The sequence below is a fragment of the Siphateles boraxobius genome, unplaced genomic scaffold, assembly GCF_051911475.1.
Source record: "Siphateles boraxobius isolate OS27281-9 unplaced genomic scaffold, OSU_SipBor_1 86, whole genome shotgun sequence".
Classification (NCBI taxonomy): Eukaryota; Metazoa; Chordata; class Actinopteri; order Cypriniformes; family Leuciscidae; genus Siphateles; species Siphateles boraxobius.
In genome coordinates, this window is record NW_027509215.1 from 1781296 (window position 1) to 1801338 (window position 20043).

Consider the following 20043-nt stretch of genomic DNA (forward strand, 5'->3'; position numbering starts at 1 on the left):
GAGAAGTGATTACCTGCTTTAGAGCAGACTTGTGCTCCACCTGCCGTTAAAAACTCGATGTTTCCCACATGCAGGATTCCCGACAGGAGCCTCAACACCTCCTTGATGTTCTCTTCTCCAAATTTCATTGTCCTCAGAGCATTCTAACACAAAACACAGTCAACCACCATTGAAACACAAGAAAACCATATATTTTATATACTATCTTTTAGAAATGAATATTCAAAACAATTCAGAAAGGATGCATTAAATTAATCAAAAGGGACATACAAGAATTATAAAAAAAAACTTTTCTTAAAAAAAAAAACATCAAATAAATGCTGCTCTTTTGAACTTTCTATTCACCAAAGAATCCTGAAAAAATGTATTGTAAAAATATTAAGCATGACAAATATTTTCAACACTGATAAGCACCAAATCAAAAATGTATCCAAATAGAAAACAGTTATTGTAAATTGTAAAAAATGCAGCCTTGGTGAGAATATGACACATATATGCAAAATCATAGTATCTCATTGGATGAGCCAAGACCAAATCTGTTAGAGATTATGGATATTAATTGCTATTGCCAGTACTCTGTAAAATCTACAAAAATCCAAATACACTCTAATTACAAACATTGAAAAACAAAATGTGTGTTTATACAGTAGTGCATTTGGTTGCTGTTGTACAGCAGTGGAGTGTGTGTGTGTGTGTGTGTGTGTGTGTGTGTGTGTGTGTGTGTGTGTGTGTGTGTGTGTGTGTGTGTGTGTGTGTGTGTGTGTGTGTGTGTGTGTGTCGTACAGTAGTCATACAGTGACGTGTTGTCATGTTGTGACTGTCTCACCAGCACTTCCTGAAAAGTCTCAGTGTCATCAATGGCTTTGTCCTTCACACATCCTGACTGACCCAGATAATGAAAGCCCTCCGGAGGGGAGAGGGAGAACGACTCTGTGAGAAAATGAGTGAGAGCGATAAACACAGATCTTAAACAAACTGATACTGTGCAGCAAACAGCACTGATTCACTGTGATAGTATGACCTTCTGACTTCTCAATCTCATTTGACAGTGACGTCAGCAGACGCTGAACCCTGGCTTAGGTGACTAAACTAAGAAAAACATGAATAAAAACACAGATTTCCTTCATCTTAAATTAAAATAGATGGAAAATCTTAAGTGACTTGGTTCAGACAGGCAGCAAAATTTTGTGTGTATTCGACTTAAATCTGTTTAGTTGCTTGTGATGTTAAAATGAAAAACGCAGTAGTGTCTACCACTTACTGAATTTATTTATTTGTGCTCAGACGTGGCTCTCATTAGTGAATATCGAGTGAGTGAAGGCCACATGAGCCAACCATGTGCTAACCAGGGTTATTATAGATATCTAAAACTAAAAACATAAAATTTCATACTTTTAAATAAAAGTTAATTGAAATAAAATAAAATATAAAAATTGTATTTCAGCTAGTTAACAAGGCAGCATTTCTGGTTTTAACTAGATTTACTAAAATAACTTAAACTAGAACTGAAATAAAAGTGAATTAAAGCATATTGAAATTTTTTTAAGTAATAAAAATGACAAAAACACAAAGAAAATGTAAAAAAAATATTCAATGCAAAATATATGAATAAAAACAAATATAAAATCAAAGCTGCAAGCAGCGATGAAGAGGGCCCTCGCACCCGTGCCGCCGCCACCCGGCGGTTTTAGGAAGACAGAGCACGGTGGGCAGTATGTAATGATAATAAATATAGGAGGACTATGTCAAAATATTTGTATTTGCCACACTTCCTGCTACCAGCTGGTGGCGCTATTGCTATAACCAAATATGAGCATGGTCATGTGTTCAGGACAGGACTCTTATCAAACATGTGAAGTTTGGATGAACCCTGCCAAGTTCATCGCTTCCCGTTGTGTTTAGGGCTATGCTCCAAGATACTTTTTAGTAGGTATTGGGTTATTACATGTATGTACCGAATTACCAGGGGCAATTAGTCGAAATATTTGATTGCCCAACTTTTTGCCCCACCCAATTCTGAAACCCATATCAGATGTAAATTTCGGACCCGTGCCACCACCACCCGGCGGTTTTAGGAAAACAGAGCACGGTGGGCAGTATGTAATGATAATAAATATAGGAGGACTATGTCAAAGGATTTGTATTTGCACACTTCCTGCTACCAGCAGGTGGCGCTATTGCTATAACCAAATATGAGCATGGTTATGTGTTCAGGACAGGACTCTTATCAAACATGTGAAGTTTGGGGCAGATCGGACATTGTATGCCTGATTTACTGCAGGCTGTCTGTGGTTGCCTAGCAACATCGGAACTGCAAACAATATTGAACTATATGACATATTCATGCACAAATCACCAAAAGGCTGAAATTGGGTGTACATTTGTCAGGCCGCCAAGGGCACACCCTTCAAAGAAAACTCAAGATCTTCGCAATTTAACGTCGCAAAGGCCTTAAGATTACACTCACCAAATTTGAAGAGGATCAGATCAAAACTGTAGGAGGAGTTCGTTAAAGTACAACGTCTGGAAATGGCAAAAACTACACAAAATCTGAGAGGAAATTCAAAATAGCTGACTTCCTGTTGTGTTTAGGGCTATGCTCCAAGAGACTTTTTGGTAGGTATTGTGTCATTACATGTATGTACCGAATTTCACACCTGTACGTCAAACGTAGAGCCGGGGCAATAATGTAGGGGGCGCTATTGAGACATTTTGCCCCACACATTTGTCAGGCTGCCGAGAGCACACCCTTCGACGAAAACTCAAGATCTTCTCAATTTAACGTCGCAAAGGCCTTAAGATTACACTCACCAAATTTGAAGAGGATCAGATCAAAACCGTAGGAGGAGTTCGTTAAAGTACAACATCAGGAAATTACGAAAATGCACAAAATCTAGGATGAAGTTCAAAATAGCTGACTTCCTGTTGTGTTTAGGGCTATGCTCCAAGAGACTTTTTTGTAGGTATTGGGTCATTACATGTATGTACCAAATTTCATACCTGTACGTGAAACGTAGAGCCGGGTCAAAATGTGGGGGCAATAATTTACAGTATTTGCCCCACCCAATTTTGAAAACCATATCACACGTACCTTTTCACCACTTCTGAAGCGTGTGCAAAGTTTCATGAGTTTTCGAGCATGTTTAGGCCCTCTAAAAAGCGATTCATTTTGGAGAAGAAGAAGAAGAAGAAGAAGAAGCGGAATAATAATAAACGGAGCAAAAACAATAGGGTCCTCTCACCATCGGTGCACGGGCCCTAATAAAATGTAAAAAATACTTTCTACTAAAACTTATTTATCTTACTAAAAAAATTTAAACTGAAAAGGAAATTAATAAATGTATATAGACAATGAACAATGAAAATGCAAAAATGTAAATTAAATATATAGAAATAAAAACATTCAGAATATTAATATAAACTAAATAGCATCTCTATCCACTAAAATAACACTTGTGTTAACAAAGCCTATGTTCATTTGTTCCTACATAAATATGTTTTTCCAGATTAAAAGTCATCTATATCGGCCTTAAAAATGAAAGCACTTTGAAGGGTGACAAGTCTTCAGTCTCCAAGAAGGGTTAGAAGACACCTCAAACAGAAATACGTGGACAATGTAGACACTTGACAGCCCAGACTCACCCCTCTGTTCTGCGCTGGTTCCGGCCAGCAGAGCGTAGAATATGTGATAATTTCTTTCACCGGGATTTTGACGCACAACCCGATTCTGACAGAAAAGCACACACACAATAAGAGTCCAATGACCATGCAAACAAAATCATACATGCAAAAGTTTCATGACTATTAAAAAAACTCACCTTTTCTAAAAGGTCTGTGTGTTGAAAATAAAAGAGTCAAGGCAAATGACATTATCAGACATTATCAGAGCATTACCATCTCTGTAAATTAACACATTTTCTTTCAGGGCAGATCTTGATATTAAATGCTTTTGTAAACAAATTATCTTTTAAGTCACCACAGATCACTGGATGCTTTGGCTAAAATAGCCTAGAAAATGAATCCTGCTGCTATCCTGCTGGTTCTTTCTGAACCGTCTGTGCTTCGCAGGACTGTTACTTCTGAAATCAGACATCTCTTCTAGTACAATGGTGTTGTTAAAAAAACACCAACTGATCACAGCGTGTGTGAGTTTCAGTTGCTAAACGGGGTTGCATATCACAAACTTTCAGACCCAAAATAACTCAAAATCTGATAGGGATTACTGATAACCAGGAGACTGTAACAAGTGGTACCACAGAACAGGTGGATGAATAAAGCTACAGATATGAACTAACAGCTGACACAACCAAACAGAGGATACAGTCTGTGATTCTTCCTCCCTGGATGTTTCCATGCTGGCTGAAATGAAGCTGGATGAATTTTCCAAAGCGACTAGAGTTGTTATTATGAACAGTTTTAGCATTTCCGAATGCCTCCATTATTGGACTACAGAGACAGAGAGAAGAAAAATTCAATGAAATGAGAGAGCACACTGTATATGGAGGGTTTTGTATTATTTAATATGCTTATGTACCTGCTCTCCAGAATTGCCTCCTCTACATGTGATGATGCCGTCTTCGTAGTTGAGAGCGCCACACTTTGCTGACTCATTGCAGACAGAAAGCGCAGAATCATCTTTGTGCTCTCAGTTTTACCTGCTCCACTCTCCCCACTGACGCACAAACACACATACAGAAAATGTCAGCGCTGAAAGATGAATATTAGTGGAAAGAGTTGTAATGAGCTGATGTGATCAGCAGAGGGCAGTTGCATTATGGGTCTCATCCAAGGAGCCTTTCAAGCTTCGAGAAGCTTTACTGGCTCAATAAAAAGAGTTAGCACATTGTTAAAACATAAATATAACTCTTTTTTTTTAAAGAAATACTTTTATTCAGAAAGGTTGCATTTAATTGGTCAAAAGTGACAGTAGTTTTACCGTACAATATATTCTATTGGTGCATTTTCAATCAAAAACAATGCAGTCGTGGTGAGCAAAAGAGACTTCTTTCAAAAACATTAAAAAGCTTACCAACCCCAAACATTTGAACAGGGGACATATAGCACTATCCACACATATTGGATTACAACTCTTAAATAAAAGTGTATTTCAACAAACACTGTAAAAGAAGGTGTTAACCTTTTAGAAAATGTTGCTTGTCAACCTCAGGTGGTTGAGGTAAAAAAAAAAATTTTTAGACAACACTGATGTGTGTCATTTTGCATTAACATCAAATTTAATTCACAAAAAAGGGCAAAACCTATAGCATGACAGAACAAAATAAACATTTTAAAGGGGATACATACAGTTAAAGTGTGTAAAACACAAAAGTATCATTGCAAAATGATGTTCATAAATGTAAAAGTATGTTATATCTGTGCAAAGCTTTTGTTTTTATGTCCTACCCATTGCCCTTTTCATTAGGCAAGACTTGTTTGCACTCCCTGTGGTTTCATCCAGCAGATCTGGGAGTTTGTAGGTATTAGATTTCCATTGCAATTCTTTGTTGTGGTTTTCAAAAATGGCAAAAGAAAGCGTTCTGGAATCGTGTGTAGTTACAGCTGGAGTGTAAGAAGCATACTTCAGTTTCTACCTTGATTTCTGTGCAGTACGAGCAAAGCCTGAGGTAGCCCTATCGGTGTCCGCATGTTTGCTGAGTCTGTACATGCTCAGGACTTTTCATAGTCTAGGCTTAGCCATGGCGGTCAGGTATTCTGCCAATTTGTATCCTCTATGTCGGCTTTTGCTAAAGCTGATGAGAGATCTGCATCGTTGAGAACAACAGCAGTCTGCCACCTTTAACCTCTACATGCTTGTGTAATGAGTGCTGTCAGGCAGCAGCCATGAGTTTGACCTCACACCGTAGTGAGAGGTCAGAGGTGAGGGTTAAGGTCATGGTGGAAAACTTTAAGGTTAGACTGACTGAAAAGTAAATTAAAATGAGAACGCAAGCGATAAAACTCATTTCAGAGCGTTCAAAACGAGGCTTGCTGAAACCAAGTTTGTTAAATGCATGTAGAAACACACCTGATGAGCACACACTGGTTGTTGGAGCGCTTCCACATCGATCTGTAGCACTCGTTTGCAATGGCGTAGATGTGAGGGGGAATTTCTCCCAGGTGATGTCGACTGTATCGTTCTACAGCTGTGGTGTCATACAGCCCTGACAGACTCTGATAAGGGTTTACTGCTGCTAAAATAGAGCCGATATACGTCTGCAAACAGAGAGAAGAATGGAGAGACAGACAGAGGATGAGGAAAGTAGAATCTTAAGTTTGAACAACCATATTTTATAAACACCCTTTGCATGTGTCTGAGCATGTGGACATGTGCTTGTGTTTTGGTATCTACTGACCTACTTTTCTAACCACTGATGCAAATAAATCGGATTGGTTGTTGAGATGTTTTGATTTGAATACCAAATAAGTGCAAATTGGCACCTAAACGGTCAAATGATCAGGCGAGTTTAGGACTTGTGATACACTCCTGTCTCTTATCATCATATCATATGTATTATCATATATATAGTACATGTATGACTGAAGATGACATTTGAATTTATATGATATAAAAACAGATTTAATATACATGTATGTACTGTAAATCTGTGTATAAAAATGGCAAGAATATCATATCTGTAACTCTAAAGGCGCTTTAAAGGGATAGTTCACCAAAAAAATGAACAATCTGTCATTAGTTACTCACTGTCATGTCATTCCAAACCTGTATAAATTTCTTTTGTGGAACACTAAAGAACAAATTTTGAAAAATGTCTGTTTTTTTGTCCATATAATAAAAATCTGTGCAATCCAATGTTGTTTTCTAACCCACTGACTTTCATTACATGGACAAAAACAGTTAAAATTCTTCAGAATATCTTTTGTGTTTTGCAGAAGAAAAGCTGGAACATCTGTAGCTGTTTCCTGTGACTCCACTGAAAGCAATGACTGTCAAAATCAAATTTCTCCCACACAATCTACAAAGGATGACACTTTCAATAAGCTTTGCATGTCTTGTTGATGAGTTCTGTTCAGTCAAATCAGCGATATGAATTCACACAGTAGGTTTTATAGTAATATTTTTGGACTGTAACTCAGCGAGAGGCAAATGAAAAACAGGTACAGTATAATAGGAAGGCTTATGCAGACGTTAAGCTGTCAGTATGTGGTCCTCAGGGAAAGCCGTCTTATTGAGACACAGGTGTTATCAGTTTATTCTCAATGTAAGTGTTTTTTAAAAGTAGTACGTAAAACTGTACAAGAACAATGGTTTTTCCCACCAGTAGATTAGTTTAAAATACTGCTGTCTGGGACACCGTGAGTCCGGAAACTGTAGTGTGCACTTAAAACATTTTTTTTAAATGTGTTCAATAAATAAATGGTGCTCATAAATGCCTATTGATTATTCTCACTTTAAAATGCAGTAGAAGCTTGTATCCTGAAACAGTATTCAATATGTCATGACTTGACACGCGGATAGCCATAGATTTCCTGAATGAGGCTTTCACATTGGCAGTTTAGTTCGAAACAGATCACGGTTTGCATGGGGAATTAGAAGCTGTCATGCAAACACTGGAACGCACCCGTGGTACTGAACCCAAGACTAACTGTAGGAGGTGTTCTGAATTCAGTTGCAAGGGTACTGTGGCGCACTCTGACTCGTGTACGCACAACCTGTGCATGCATTTTAGTCGATGACAACGTCATTAGTTCAACAAAACATATATAAGAGACGACCTTGGACAAAACCGAGAGTGAGCATGCAGTGTAATCGTGCAGAATGAGCGCAATCTGAGCGACAAATGAGCCATTTCTCCTCCAAAGTGTCTGTCTGCAAGCAGCAGAAAGCCGCCTTCATGCAACACACATATAGTACACCCCTTCATTCTGCTGTGCACAATAGCACAATTGGAGCACTCGGATTCGGGCCGCAGCAAACGAGCCCAGTGTGAAACCCCCTTTAGACAATGTTAAATTTGGAAAAGCATACTACTCTAACTATTTTATCCATATAAAGATATGGTAGAAATAGTAACAGTGATATGGTTGTATGCTATATCGAACTCAGCCAAAGTGTGACATGCTACCCCAGTGAAATCCCCCAGATGTCCCCGAGAGGGTTTAGTCTCCATAAGTGCTACCTCAGAAATGCAATGAAGGTCTACAGCAGCCACGTCCTTCCCATAACCTCCCCTGGGTGTGTCTGCAAATGTGTGTAACAGCACACTGAGGGGTTTAATTGGGAGTGAACAACATCAATGTGTGCATTGCTGTTTTAGTTGGGCTCAGTCCAATGGTGCTACTAATATCTTTAAAGGGATGGTTCACCCATAATAAAAATTGTAATCATTTACTCACCCTCAAGTTGTTTCAAACCTGTATGAATTTCTTTCTTCTGCTGAACACAAAAGAAGATATTTTGAAGAATGTCGGAAATCAAACAGTTGATGTGCCCCATTGACTTCCATGGTATTTTTATCCAAATAGTATGGAAGTCAATGGGGCCTATAAACTGTTTGGTTACCCATATTATTCAAAATATCTTCTTTTGTGCTCAGCAGAAAAAATTTATTCATATAGATTTGGAACAACTTGAGGGTGATAAAATGATGACAGAATTGTAGTTGTATGTGCACAGACAGAAGCAAAAATGAGATTGCAGTCTAGAGAGACAGCTGAGAGCGAATGCTAAGCATAGCGATGCATAATAAACTCAGACACATTACACACACACACACACACACACACACACACACACACACACACACACACACACACACACACACACACACACACACACACACCGAGTGTGTAAGGTGAGAGTTGAAACATGATCTGGCCCAACTGAAGCAGAACTATTTCCTGCAACATGCTTACACTACAAGGAAAGAGAGAGGCTCAAAAAGAATTAGAGAGAGAGAGCAATAAAATGAAAAGGAGGTAAACCTCACATGCAAAAGACATTTTCTGGATCACCAGCCCCCTTTGTGTGTGTGTGTGTGTGTGTGTGTGTGTGTGTGTGTGTGTGTGTGTGTGTGTGTGTGTGTGTGTGTGTGTGTGTGTGTGTGTGTGTGTGTGTGTGTGTGTGTGTGTGTTTGATGTGGGAAGCTGCTCTAGCATTTTATGTCCAAATGTGAGCCAAAAAAAAGTCCACAGCTGTTTATAATCAGAGTGAGCGCGAGAGAGAAACGTCTTTGTGTTTTAAATGCTGTGGAATCGGATCTCAGCGAGACACACATTCCTGAAGATGAAATACACACACATGCTCAACCAGACGCTGTTATTTTCATCATGACTTGTATGTTGTTGTTTTTTTGGCATGGAGAATGTTACAATTTATTTGTACTGAGACTAATAACTTTAACCTTAGTAATAAGTAAACAAACTATCTGTGATTTTACTAACTATGAATTCATTTTTAATATAATATATAAGTTAAAGAAGATATTTTGCAAACCACCATAAACAAACCACACACACCACACACAAATAACACCCTAATTCATTCTGATTGCTCCCATATGTCACCAATTAGCCAATCAGTTTAGCAGACCTGTGGCGGCTGCTCTAACTAGCCCATCAATTCTTTGGGTTTACAAATGAGGATGGTTCGAGATAGTTTTTCATGTGATTATATAAATGCGAACATTTATGGGCCATTTACACGATGCCATTTTCCAACTAAAAGCTAAAACTTTTTATGCATTTTGGTCATTTTTACATGACAATGGCGCTTTGGGGGCTTGAAAATGCAAACTTATGAAAACGTGTTTTAAAATGCAAATTTCTGAAAGCGGTTTAGTCTTGCACATGCATATTACATTGGTTATTAAGTTAAAAAATAAGTAAAATAACTCGACAATGAAGAAAAATTTGTTAGTACTGTCAAATTGATAAATCACGATTAATCGCATCTAATACAAAAGTTTGTGTTCATGTAATATATGTGTGTGTGTGTATATATATACAGTATATATAGTATATATTATATATATATATGTGTATGTGTATGTGTATGTGTATATATATACATATCACACAGACGCATATATGCACACATCTAATATATAAACATAATAATGTATATAATATATATACACATATATAAACACAAACCTTTATGTTATATGCGATTAATTATATCTGTTAAAATAATAATAAATTGTTAAGTTGCCATCCTCGTTTTGAAACCAAAACACAAACCGACATGTGACAAAGACATGTGCACATTCATTTAACTGTCAAAATGTTGATGAATGCATTGTTTCATTAAAAATGTAATCGTGACACTTGGGTTTTGCTTGAAATTCAACTGATAATAAACATATTAAAGGCATTTACATTACTTTACTTGTTATTGGGTTATTAAGCTTAATGGGTGTAAGAAGATATGTCACTAAAGCTATGTTTATATATATACAATTCAGTCCTTTTAATCCTTTTGCTAACCAATAACAAGGTGTGAGAAACGTAATGTCGAAAGAGGAAGTGTGTATTTTCTCATGATGAGTGGGTAACTGTCATTATTGAGATAACCATCTCATACCTGCAGACCACACCCACACTCGTAGCTTACTGGTTAGCTCACACTCAAACTGATCCAATCACACAGCCTCACGTCACAGACAGCCAGAGAGATAGGAGTTGTATCCTGGATTGACTCCTGTATCGTTACGTCATAATACTTAATGACAGGGCAAAACAGGTTATCTTTGTATCTGTACATGAAGATGAAAGTTTAAATTATTATTATTATTTTATTATTATTTGGTAGCAATGAAAAATTCCAATTACTGTCCACACTTTATTGTCTTCATTATGTTTGACAAATTAAACAACTCACTGACTGGACATATGAACATACAGTGTCTCATATCATTTCACACTGTAAAATCGCTGTGTAAGGAGCAGACTGAAATTACATTTTCACGTAAAGTCTTGCCATCTGCTCTAGCTCTTCTTGGCACGTTCATGAGAGAAGCAATCGTGTTCGATTTGCGCACAAATAACTCTTTTAAATCAGATGTTTTCAATGAATCCTTAATCCAGTTAAGCAAGATTTCATACTTTTATGGAGAATTTGTGTCCTTTTTAAAGCATGACAGCCTCAGTCCATGATGGAAGCCATTTATTATATTAAAAAGAGCTACAAGGACATTCTTTAATACATTTTATTAATTTCTGCTCCACAGAAGAAAGTAAGTCCAACAGGTTTGGAATGACACAAGGGTGAGTAAATGATGGCAGAATGACAAAATTCTGGGGTGAACTATCCCTATTAATACCACTTCACAGAAGTGAAGACATTAACCTGGAAAACCCCCTAAATGCACACACATACAATCATGTATTAAATGGACTTGATGCAGATCTGTAGAAATAAAGACTTCAGAGTGTCAATGCTATTCAGAGAGTCAGCAGTAGCATGTTAACTCTGTTCCTTAGAGTCAGTCTGGAAATCTGGAACTAGACTAACTGCTTTTGGCACAGCCCACATCCCGACAACGTGCGCACGCACACACACACACTCACACACACACCGAACACAGCTGAAACAGGCCCAAAGAAGAACACAGTACACTGTTGTGAGTAAAGGCTCAAAGAGGCAGTATAGAGAAAAGAGTGAAAGGGAGAGAGACGTGTAATTAAGCAAATATATTTTACTTTGACAGAGACATTAAAGAGCAGAAAGCCATCCAGCCACCTGCACAACAACCCTGTATCCTTGACAAATATGTCTTTCACCACAGCTGAAACATTCACACACTCGTACACACAATGCATGCTTGATGAACAAAAAAATGTGATGGTGAAGGTGTGTATGATTTTAGTGTGTTTGCTCACATATATGCTCTTGTGTGTGTAGCGGAGCTGCAGGTTGTGCAGAATGGCCCCGTCGTGTAGGTCCTGTAGGGTTGCCATGTCCTCGACCCCAGTGATACTGCTGCTGTGCATTGGATAAACCCTCTGCCTGCTCACAGCGTTCTGTTTGTAGGTGTAGACCTGAACAAAACACATTTGAATGCATATTACTGTGTGTTTGTTATCATATTTGTGTAATGACTATGAGAGAAACAAAAAAGAGAGTAATATACAATTTTTTAAAAAAGATTATTATGTTACCGCTCTAAAGTCTGATTGAATAATCCACAAGTAAAGTCACTGTAAATAGTCAATATATGCACTACATACATCTTTGCTGGCATGTTAACTGAATTCAAGATTAATGGGTTTTAATGGAAAGTTGGTATATTTTGCGTAATGCACTCTCTTTCTTCTCTCATAATAAAAATGCCTTCCGAAAAAAACAAAACAAAAAAAACAAACAGTAGGTCAGACCAGCTTGCAGACGAGTTAAGACCAGCAAACCAGCTCAGACCTTGTTTAAGCAGTTATTTCCAGCACTATATTTAATATTTAATGTGCATTTATTTTATTGGTAACTCTTTAAAATAAGGTTTCATTAGTTAAAATCAGTTAACTACTGTTGTTAACAATAACTAAAAATAAACAATACTTATACAGCATTTATTAATCTTAGTTAATGTTTCAACATTTTCTTATACATTACTAAAATAAAATGTTGTATTTGCTAACATTAGTTAATGCACTGTAAACTAACATCAGCAAACAATAAACAGCTGGATTTTTATTAACAAATTGTAACATGTATTAACATTAACATTTACAAAGATTAATAAATACTGTAACAAATGTATTGCTTATTGTTTGTTCATGTTAGTTTGTATACATGTTAACAAATGAGACCTTGTGTAAAGTGTTACAATTTTATTTATTTGGCCATTTATTTATTTATTTTTTTCTTCTTCAAAATAAAATACAAAAATAATGACCACCTGACAGAACATTATCATAATAAATGTTTTACTTATAAATGTGATTATTTTGTATGACTGTATGACACATGGCTGTTAATGCTTTTTTATTAAAAAAATAAGACTAAAATCAATTCATAAAACCATTTTTATAATAAAAAAAAATCACTGTAATGCACAGAATTCATAGAAGGTGTTTATTGCTTTAACAAACTATAAGGATCCTGAAGGTAACAGGCTGCAGATGATCCTATTGACCAGAAACAGAAGCCAGGGACATGACAAAAATATGTGTGTGCTTGACTGCACACGCAAAAATATGAGATGCAGACTCAAACAGTTAGAGAAACACACAGTAAAATACAGAGCCCTGCAATGACGCGCAGACACATATATAAATACAGTTGTGGACAGAATTATTGGCACCCCTGGTAAATATGACCAAAGATGGCTGTAAAAATAAATCTGAATTGTTTATCCTTACGATCTTAGTTTCAACAAATTTGCAAAAATGTAACCTTTCATTGAAGTAAAAGAATTGAAAGTGGGGGGAAAATCACATTACGAAATAAATGGGTTTTTTTCTCCAAAACACATTGGCCACAATTATTGGCACCCCTAGAATTTTTTATGAGTAAAATATCTCTGAAGTATATTCCCATTAATATTTACATTTTTTTAGCACACCAGGGTGACTAGGAACATGAAATTGTCCAGCTATTGACTTGTTTCACATGAGTTTAAATATGAGGAAACACAAAGGCCAAATTCCCTTAATCATCCATCACAATGAGTAAAACAAAGAATATAGTTATATAGAATATAGAAGAGGATGTGTGTTTTTATCTTCCTAATGCACGGCGAGGAGGAAAGATTGAGAGGAAAAAGACTCTCCAAGGATCACAGAGGGAGAATTGCAGAGATTAGTTGAGTCTTCTTGGGGTCAGAAAGCCTTAAAAAAAAATCAAACATAACCAAATGTTTTTTGGGAGGGTTTCTAGAAAAATCCTCCTCAATCACCCAAAAAACGAACTCCTGTTTATTCAGTTGTCAGACACGACTGGATCTTCAAAAAGGACCTGGTTCTATGGTCAGATGAAACTAAAAAAATAGCTTTTTGGCAGCAAAAAGTACACCACGGTTAAGTACACGGCTAAATAATACTGCTGGATCTTTAATGTTGCGGGCCTATTTATTTGCTGGAGGTCCTGGACGTCTTGTTCAGATGCATGGTATCATGGATTGTAGCAAATACCAACAAATAAAAAAATCTGTTTTCAACAGAAATCAACAGAACCAAACCCCCCCCCACACACACACACACACACTTTCAATTCTTTTACTTCAATGAAAGGTTAGATTTATTAAATTATGCACACAATATACTACTTCGTTCCCTCAATTTAGTAAATTTAGTAAAAAATAAATGATTATGAATTATTATATTGTGCACACGATTTTGAAAAACAAGGGAACAAATTATTATATCGTGCACACTATTTACTTAAAACGAGGGAATGAATTAGTAAAACGTGCTGACGTATTAATAAGTCATTGGAACGATTTGTTAATTCGAGATCACAATACATATTTTTTCCTGCATGTCATGGGGGCTCCTTAGTAAAACAAACACAGGTACTGCTCGGTTGACATGCCGGCTTAACTGAGTTTGTATACCTGACAGACTCTATGGCAACATGGTCTCTTCTAAACAGGCGGGTGCACAGACAAGTGTGTGTTTGTGTAAAATGAGAGCACACCACCTGTTCAGCAGTGCCTTGTTGATCTGAGGTGCACAGAGCAGATGTTATGCCACCGTTCCTGTGTAATGCATACACCCACCCCCACTTACCTGTCCATAGTCAGTGTTAAAGACCACCACTCCACCAGAGCACGAGTCCACTGTACTGGGGACATAATGATCCTCCACCCAGAGCCACACACGACAACCCTGTCAAGCACACAAACACTGGTAAGCAACATACTGACAATAGCGGAAACACAAACAACTGTTCTAAAACCATCTGTTGGATGTAATTCTGGATCTCGAAATGAAATTGTAAATGGTAAAGGACATGTTTAAGAACATCCTGTGTGAAAGAAAGATCATCAAACAACTGCAGAAACAATTATTATTTGTAGTTATGCATCTTTAAATTAAGTTAGAAATGATTAAGTTTGAGAACAGTCTGCATACACTGCAGAAGTTGTAAATAAGATCTCTGTAGTATCTCAGTTGTTTCTACACAGTCACAGCAGTGACATACAATGGAGAACAAATAGAAATTGGTCTCACATGTGTCTCCACTAGAGTTTAAAAACAGATCTCATCTCAAAAATATCTCAAACTGTTCTCATATTTGCAAAGGTACCAAAGTTTGCAATCAAATATCAGAGATCTCTATATGTTCTCAAATATTTCTCATCAAATTTTCCAAGATAAAATCATCTGAGCTATCACCTATGCTAAAGTATCTACATGAATTTTGTAACTCAAAATTCTTACTCTGTCAATTCAACAATTGTCTAATTTTTACAACAACTTTTTTTTTTATCCAAATGATGGCAAAGTTGATACTCAAATGAACTTTGAACTTTATTAAGTGTCCTAAAACTGAAAGATGACTCAGAGCAATCTCATTTTCCTCTGGAAGTCCCTCATCAGGACTGTTTGTACATTTGGTCAAAAAGGTATAATTACCAATAACTGTAACTCAGAGTAAATCCCTCCCTCCCTCCCTCCCTCCCTCCCTCCCTCCCTCCCTCCCTCCCTCCCTCCCACACACACACACACACACACACACACACACACACACACACACACACACACACACACACACACACACACACACACACACACACACACACACACACACACACACACACACACACACACACACACACACACACACACACACACACACACACACACACACACACACACACACTCTATTAGAGTACATGCTGATGGAAGAAACACATGGTGATCTGAACAGGCATGACTGGCTGTGAGGCCCCGGTGAAGCAGACACAGTTGAACTTTAACCACATTCCCCACTTAAATGCACACACACATACTATCGGCACTGCATCAAACACTGCAGCATTGTTTTAGGGTCAGTGCCACTCTGCATTGTGGGTATTGCAGTTGTATACACTATGCGCACATGTACTAAATGCAGAATTTACAACTCAGTTTTTCACATGGAAAACATCAGACTGAATCTATAAATCAAATTAAACATGAACAAAACAAAGTGATTATGTTTGACCACAGTACAAATAGCAAGTTCAAATTCAAACTGTGGAATGAGAAAACTCACCGAAAGTCTTGAGAATCTGAAAAATTACTCTTAAGAATAGTAATTATGATTATAAACATTTAAAATTCCCCATTGTTATCCTGTCACCCACTGTCTCAACATCTTATTCATGTAGTGGCATATAAACTCAACAGAACTTTATAACTTAGAAGAGTGGAAACACACACACACACACACACACACACACACACACACACACACGCACGCATGCACGCACGCACGCACACACACACAGAACTGCTGAATGATCAGACTGAACTGCAACAGAACCGCTGTGCAGCTGGACGCACACAGTTGAACACTTTCTCCTATCCCAGCATAATATGCAGAAACAACTAGAAGTTGCCAAGCCATTCCTAGGCTGATTTCCACGGAAAGCATGTCAAAACATTGTTTGTTCGAGCAACATTGACTTAACAAATGACATGAGTTTTGGACAGGACCATTCTTTTGTTTTTAGCTTATCTTTTTTTATGGCCTTCAAGATGCATTGGCTATTATTTGACAAAGCATTGGGCAAGATGTGAAATTATTTCAGTACAACATTTGAAATAAAATTAGGCTTTTTGTCCAATTACCTGATTACATAATTCGACAGATAAAGTTTTTTGCAGCCCAAGAGTAAAGATTATTCTATTAATAAAAATACTTAAAGGCCACAGTAACCACAGAAAAAACTTTGGTTTGGTAAGAAAGACAAAAGTCTCTAGAGGAAATGGACAGTTTAAGTAATTTTCTCTCTGATTGCTGTCACGTGCACATCTTCATGGTTTCTAACAGCCTGCACACTTGTCGTACTGTTAACCTGCCATTGGTTTGCTAAAGTTAGTAGCTGTAAAAAGCAAAGACAAACTGATAATAAATAGAGCAAGAAAAAAAGGGAGACTTCACGTATCGGACCATGATTATTACACATTGTGTTAATTAAATATTAAAATACATTAAGAAATATATAATATAAGAATCAAGGAGGAAATCACACTTTTAAAGATGACTGATCCTTCCTGGTATGCAGTATAAGGACTGCATGCCGTTACAATACGGATTAGTTTGCATGGAGTGTTTTGAGTAACATTCAGTGTTTACTGTTGAAAAGGAATCAACTCTGTATTGGATTTGCTATAGTTTCAAATTACTTTAAAAGCTCAAAACTCAGAGTCAGCCCCATCAAGTTAGTGCATCTCTAACCCACACAAACAGGAAGCTGTTTTCCTCTCTAAACCAAGTTTATCTCAGGAATTCCAGGCCTCTAATCCAATTCACCATCTCTTGCTGTAAACCAGGACACAGTGACATAGTTTCCCAACATTTGAATCAAGCACTTAATGGTGAACTCGAAAGAAAACACATTTCTCCACAAGATAGGTTAATGTGTAGTTCATCTCTAGAGCCATGTTAAGGAAATTAATGCTAAGAAACTTTTGAATTGTTCATTGTTTTATTATTTTTTTAGTATGTGTGCATTTACTTAAATGATGAAAATGCCCCTAGAAGATTGCCAAATCTTACAAAATCTCACTTTGGGGACATCCAGGAATGTGTCTATGGTGGTTAAGACATTGAACTTGTGTGTGTGTCTGGTTTCCTTGACAGAAGCACATTTCGAGTTAAGCAGCTTTGACCATGCCTTGTGTTTATCTGCAAACATTAGAAGATTAGAACTGCTCAACCAGTTTATGACTGCAGACGTTCACACACTGCAGTTTATATATACTATCACATACATAATTGTCTCTCACAAGTCAAAAACATTCTGTGTGCTTAAACATTTCCAACTTACCTTTTTAAATGACATAAAAACCTTTTATTAGCATGTTTACAAGCACTTTAAAAGCTCAATTTCAGCAAAATAAAAAAGTCATGTAAACGCTTTAGTCCAATTGGAAACTGGCCAATCCAGTTGGACGAACCGATCTAAAAATAAATGTTTATTAAATCCTAAAAATAGTTCTATTCTAATTGTGTTATTTGACACAATGTAAAAAAAGTTTACTAATAAAAAAGAACAGAGGAAGAGTGAGAGAAAAATAAAGAAATGTACATTCAAAAGTTTGGGGTCATTACATTTTTTAAACAGTTTTTTAAAAGAATTATCTTATGCTCACCAAGTCCACATTTATTTGATCAAAACTACAGTAAAAAACTTAATACTGTGAAATATTATTACAATTTAAAATAACTCATTTCAATTTGTTAATAATATTAATAATGTTATTTATTCCCATGTCAAAACAGAATTTTCAGCATCATTATTTCAGTCTTTATTATCACATGATCCTTCATTCTAAATCCAATATGCTGATTTGTTGCACAAGAATAATTTCTTATTTCTTACTGTACAACAATTGTGCTGCTTAATAATTTTGTGGAAACCATGCTATATTTTTTTCAGGATGAATATAAAGTCTGTACGGTTACATTTGATCAATGTAATGCGTCCTTGCTTGATAACATTTTATTTAAAAAACGAACAAAGTACTGATCCCAAACTTTTGAATGGTAGTGTATCTGCCAGGTTTTCTGGCCAATATTCACTTCCTGTACTAAAATAGACGGCTCAGAGGAATCACAGATTTAAACAGGTAGCAAGAATCCAACTAAAACATCACACACACACACACACACACAGAACTTATGCACAAAGACATCCAAATCAAACATCAACGACTTTCTATTTTTGTTTCATGTTCAGATGAAAGAAAAAGTTCACTTTGAAGATAAAAAGTGCACTGTGTGCATGCATGTCTGAGTGTGTCCTTGTATTGTGTATCTAAACTCTTAAAATAATATCAGAGTTTTGGAGGGCGGTCAGGCTGGGCAGAGTAAAGGATGAAACGGACCAGAGATACTCTGTAATCTCAATGCTGCTTACCGAGCATGTTTAGAGCAGCTTACCACACACACAGACACACACACAGACACAGACACAGACACAGACACAGACACAGACACAGACACAGACACAGACACAGACACAGACACAGACACAGACACAGACACAGACACAGACACACACACACACACACACACACACACACACACACACACACACTTCTCCATAGCTCTCTTTCTCTGTCCCCCTTTCTTGCTCTCATTTGGCTGCAGGAAGTGAGGGATCAGATATCGTTTGGGTCAACAGGAAGGCAGGCCAGTGATGAAGGGCATTCCTGCATACTTCGAACCCAAAGATCCAAAACTTTAGCTCTCTCATGTGCAGGGTGACCCGGGCTTGGTGTTCAGAGTCAGACTGGTCTCCTCGACATATAACTTATTTCTCCAATCCAACCCCTCAAACACACTCACATATACACGGCATGGCTGCTTGACCTACTTTTCTAATGCACGCTCATTTTCTCTCTCTCTCTCTCCTAACGTGAAAAATGTGTGTTTATACTTCACGACAAGAGTGAACGAGGGGAAGAGAGCTGTATAAACTACGCAGAACAAAGGCAAAGACCATCTTCGTGCTTGTATGCATGTGCATGCAGACGTACTTTGTACCTGGCAGTTTTGAAGCCTCAGAGATTGCGATTGTGATGAATCATAAAGGGAAGTTGACTTGTTTTCTTCCTCTTTGTTTAGATATTATAATGATATCGCCATTCAGGAACAAACAGACTAATTAGGCTTAGCATGTTAATTGACATGACTCAAGATTAAATGAATAGTTCATTCTAAAAAGAACATTCTGTCATCATTTACGCATCCTCATGTCATTCCTGACTTGTATGACTTTATTTCTTCTATGGAGCACAAAAGGGGAGATTTGGAGATTTCCAAGCAATTACAATAAATATAGAACTGAAGCTTTCAAGATTCAAAAGAAGCACCACGAAAGTAAGTCCATTCAACTCGTCAGAAGATCATTCAACTTGTCTCGACATCTG

General features: G+C 37.1%; 1 protein-coding gene across 2 annotated transcripts in view; it reads right to left on the minus strand.

The window, feature by feature from the left end:
- Nucleotides 1–20043, minus strand: part of myo10 (myosin X) — a 47954-nt gene that overhangs the window by 23844 nt on the left and 4067 nt on the right. Inside the window, exons 2-10 of one of the 2 annotated variants that reach the window (XM_077222436.1) lie at nucleotides 14686–14784; nucleotides 11842–12000; nucleotides 6026–6213; nucleotides 4535–4672; nucleotides 4322–4446; nucleotides 3819–3832; nucleotides 3643–3727; nucleotides 827–930; nucleotides 14–143 (exon numbers count right to left, since the gene is read on the minus strand). In XM_077222436.1, coding sequence (XP_077078551.1) covers nucleotides 14–143; nucleotides 827–930; nucleotides 3643–3727; nucleotides 3819–3832; nucleotides 4322–4446; nucleotides 4535–4672; nucleotides 6026–6213; nucleotides 11842–12000; nucleotides 14686–14784 — 1042 coding nt within the window. Of the gene's footprint in view, nucleotides 1–13; nucleotides 144–826; nucleotides 931–3642; nucleotides 3728–3818; nucleotides 3833–4307; nucleotides 4447–4534; nucleotides 4673–6025; nucleotides 6214–11841; nucleotides 12001–14685; nucleotides 14785–20043 lie in introns of both variants that reach the window. The other variant, XM_077222435.1, reaches the window with a different exon arrangement.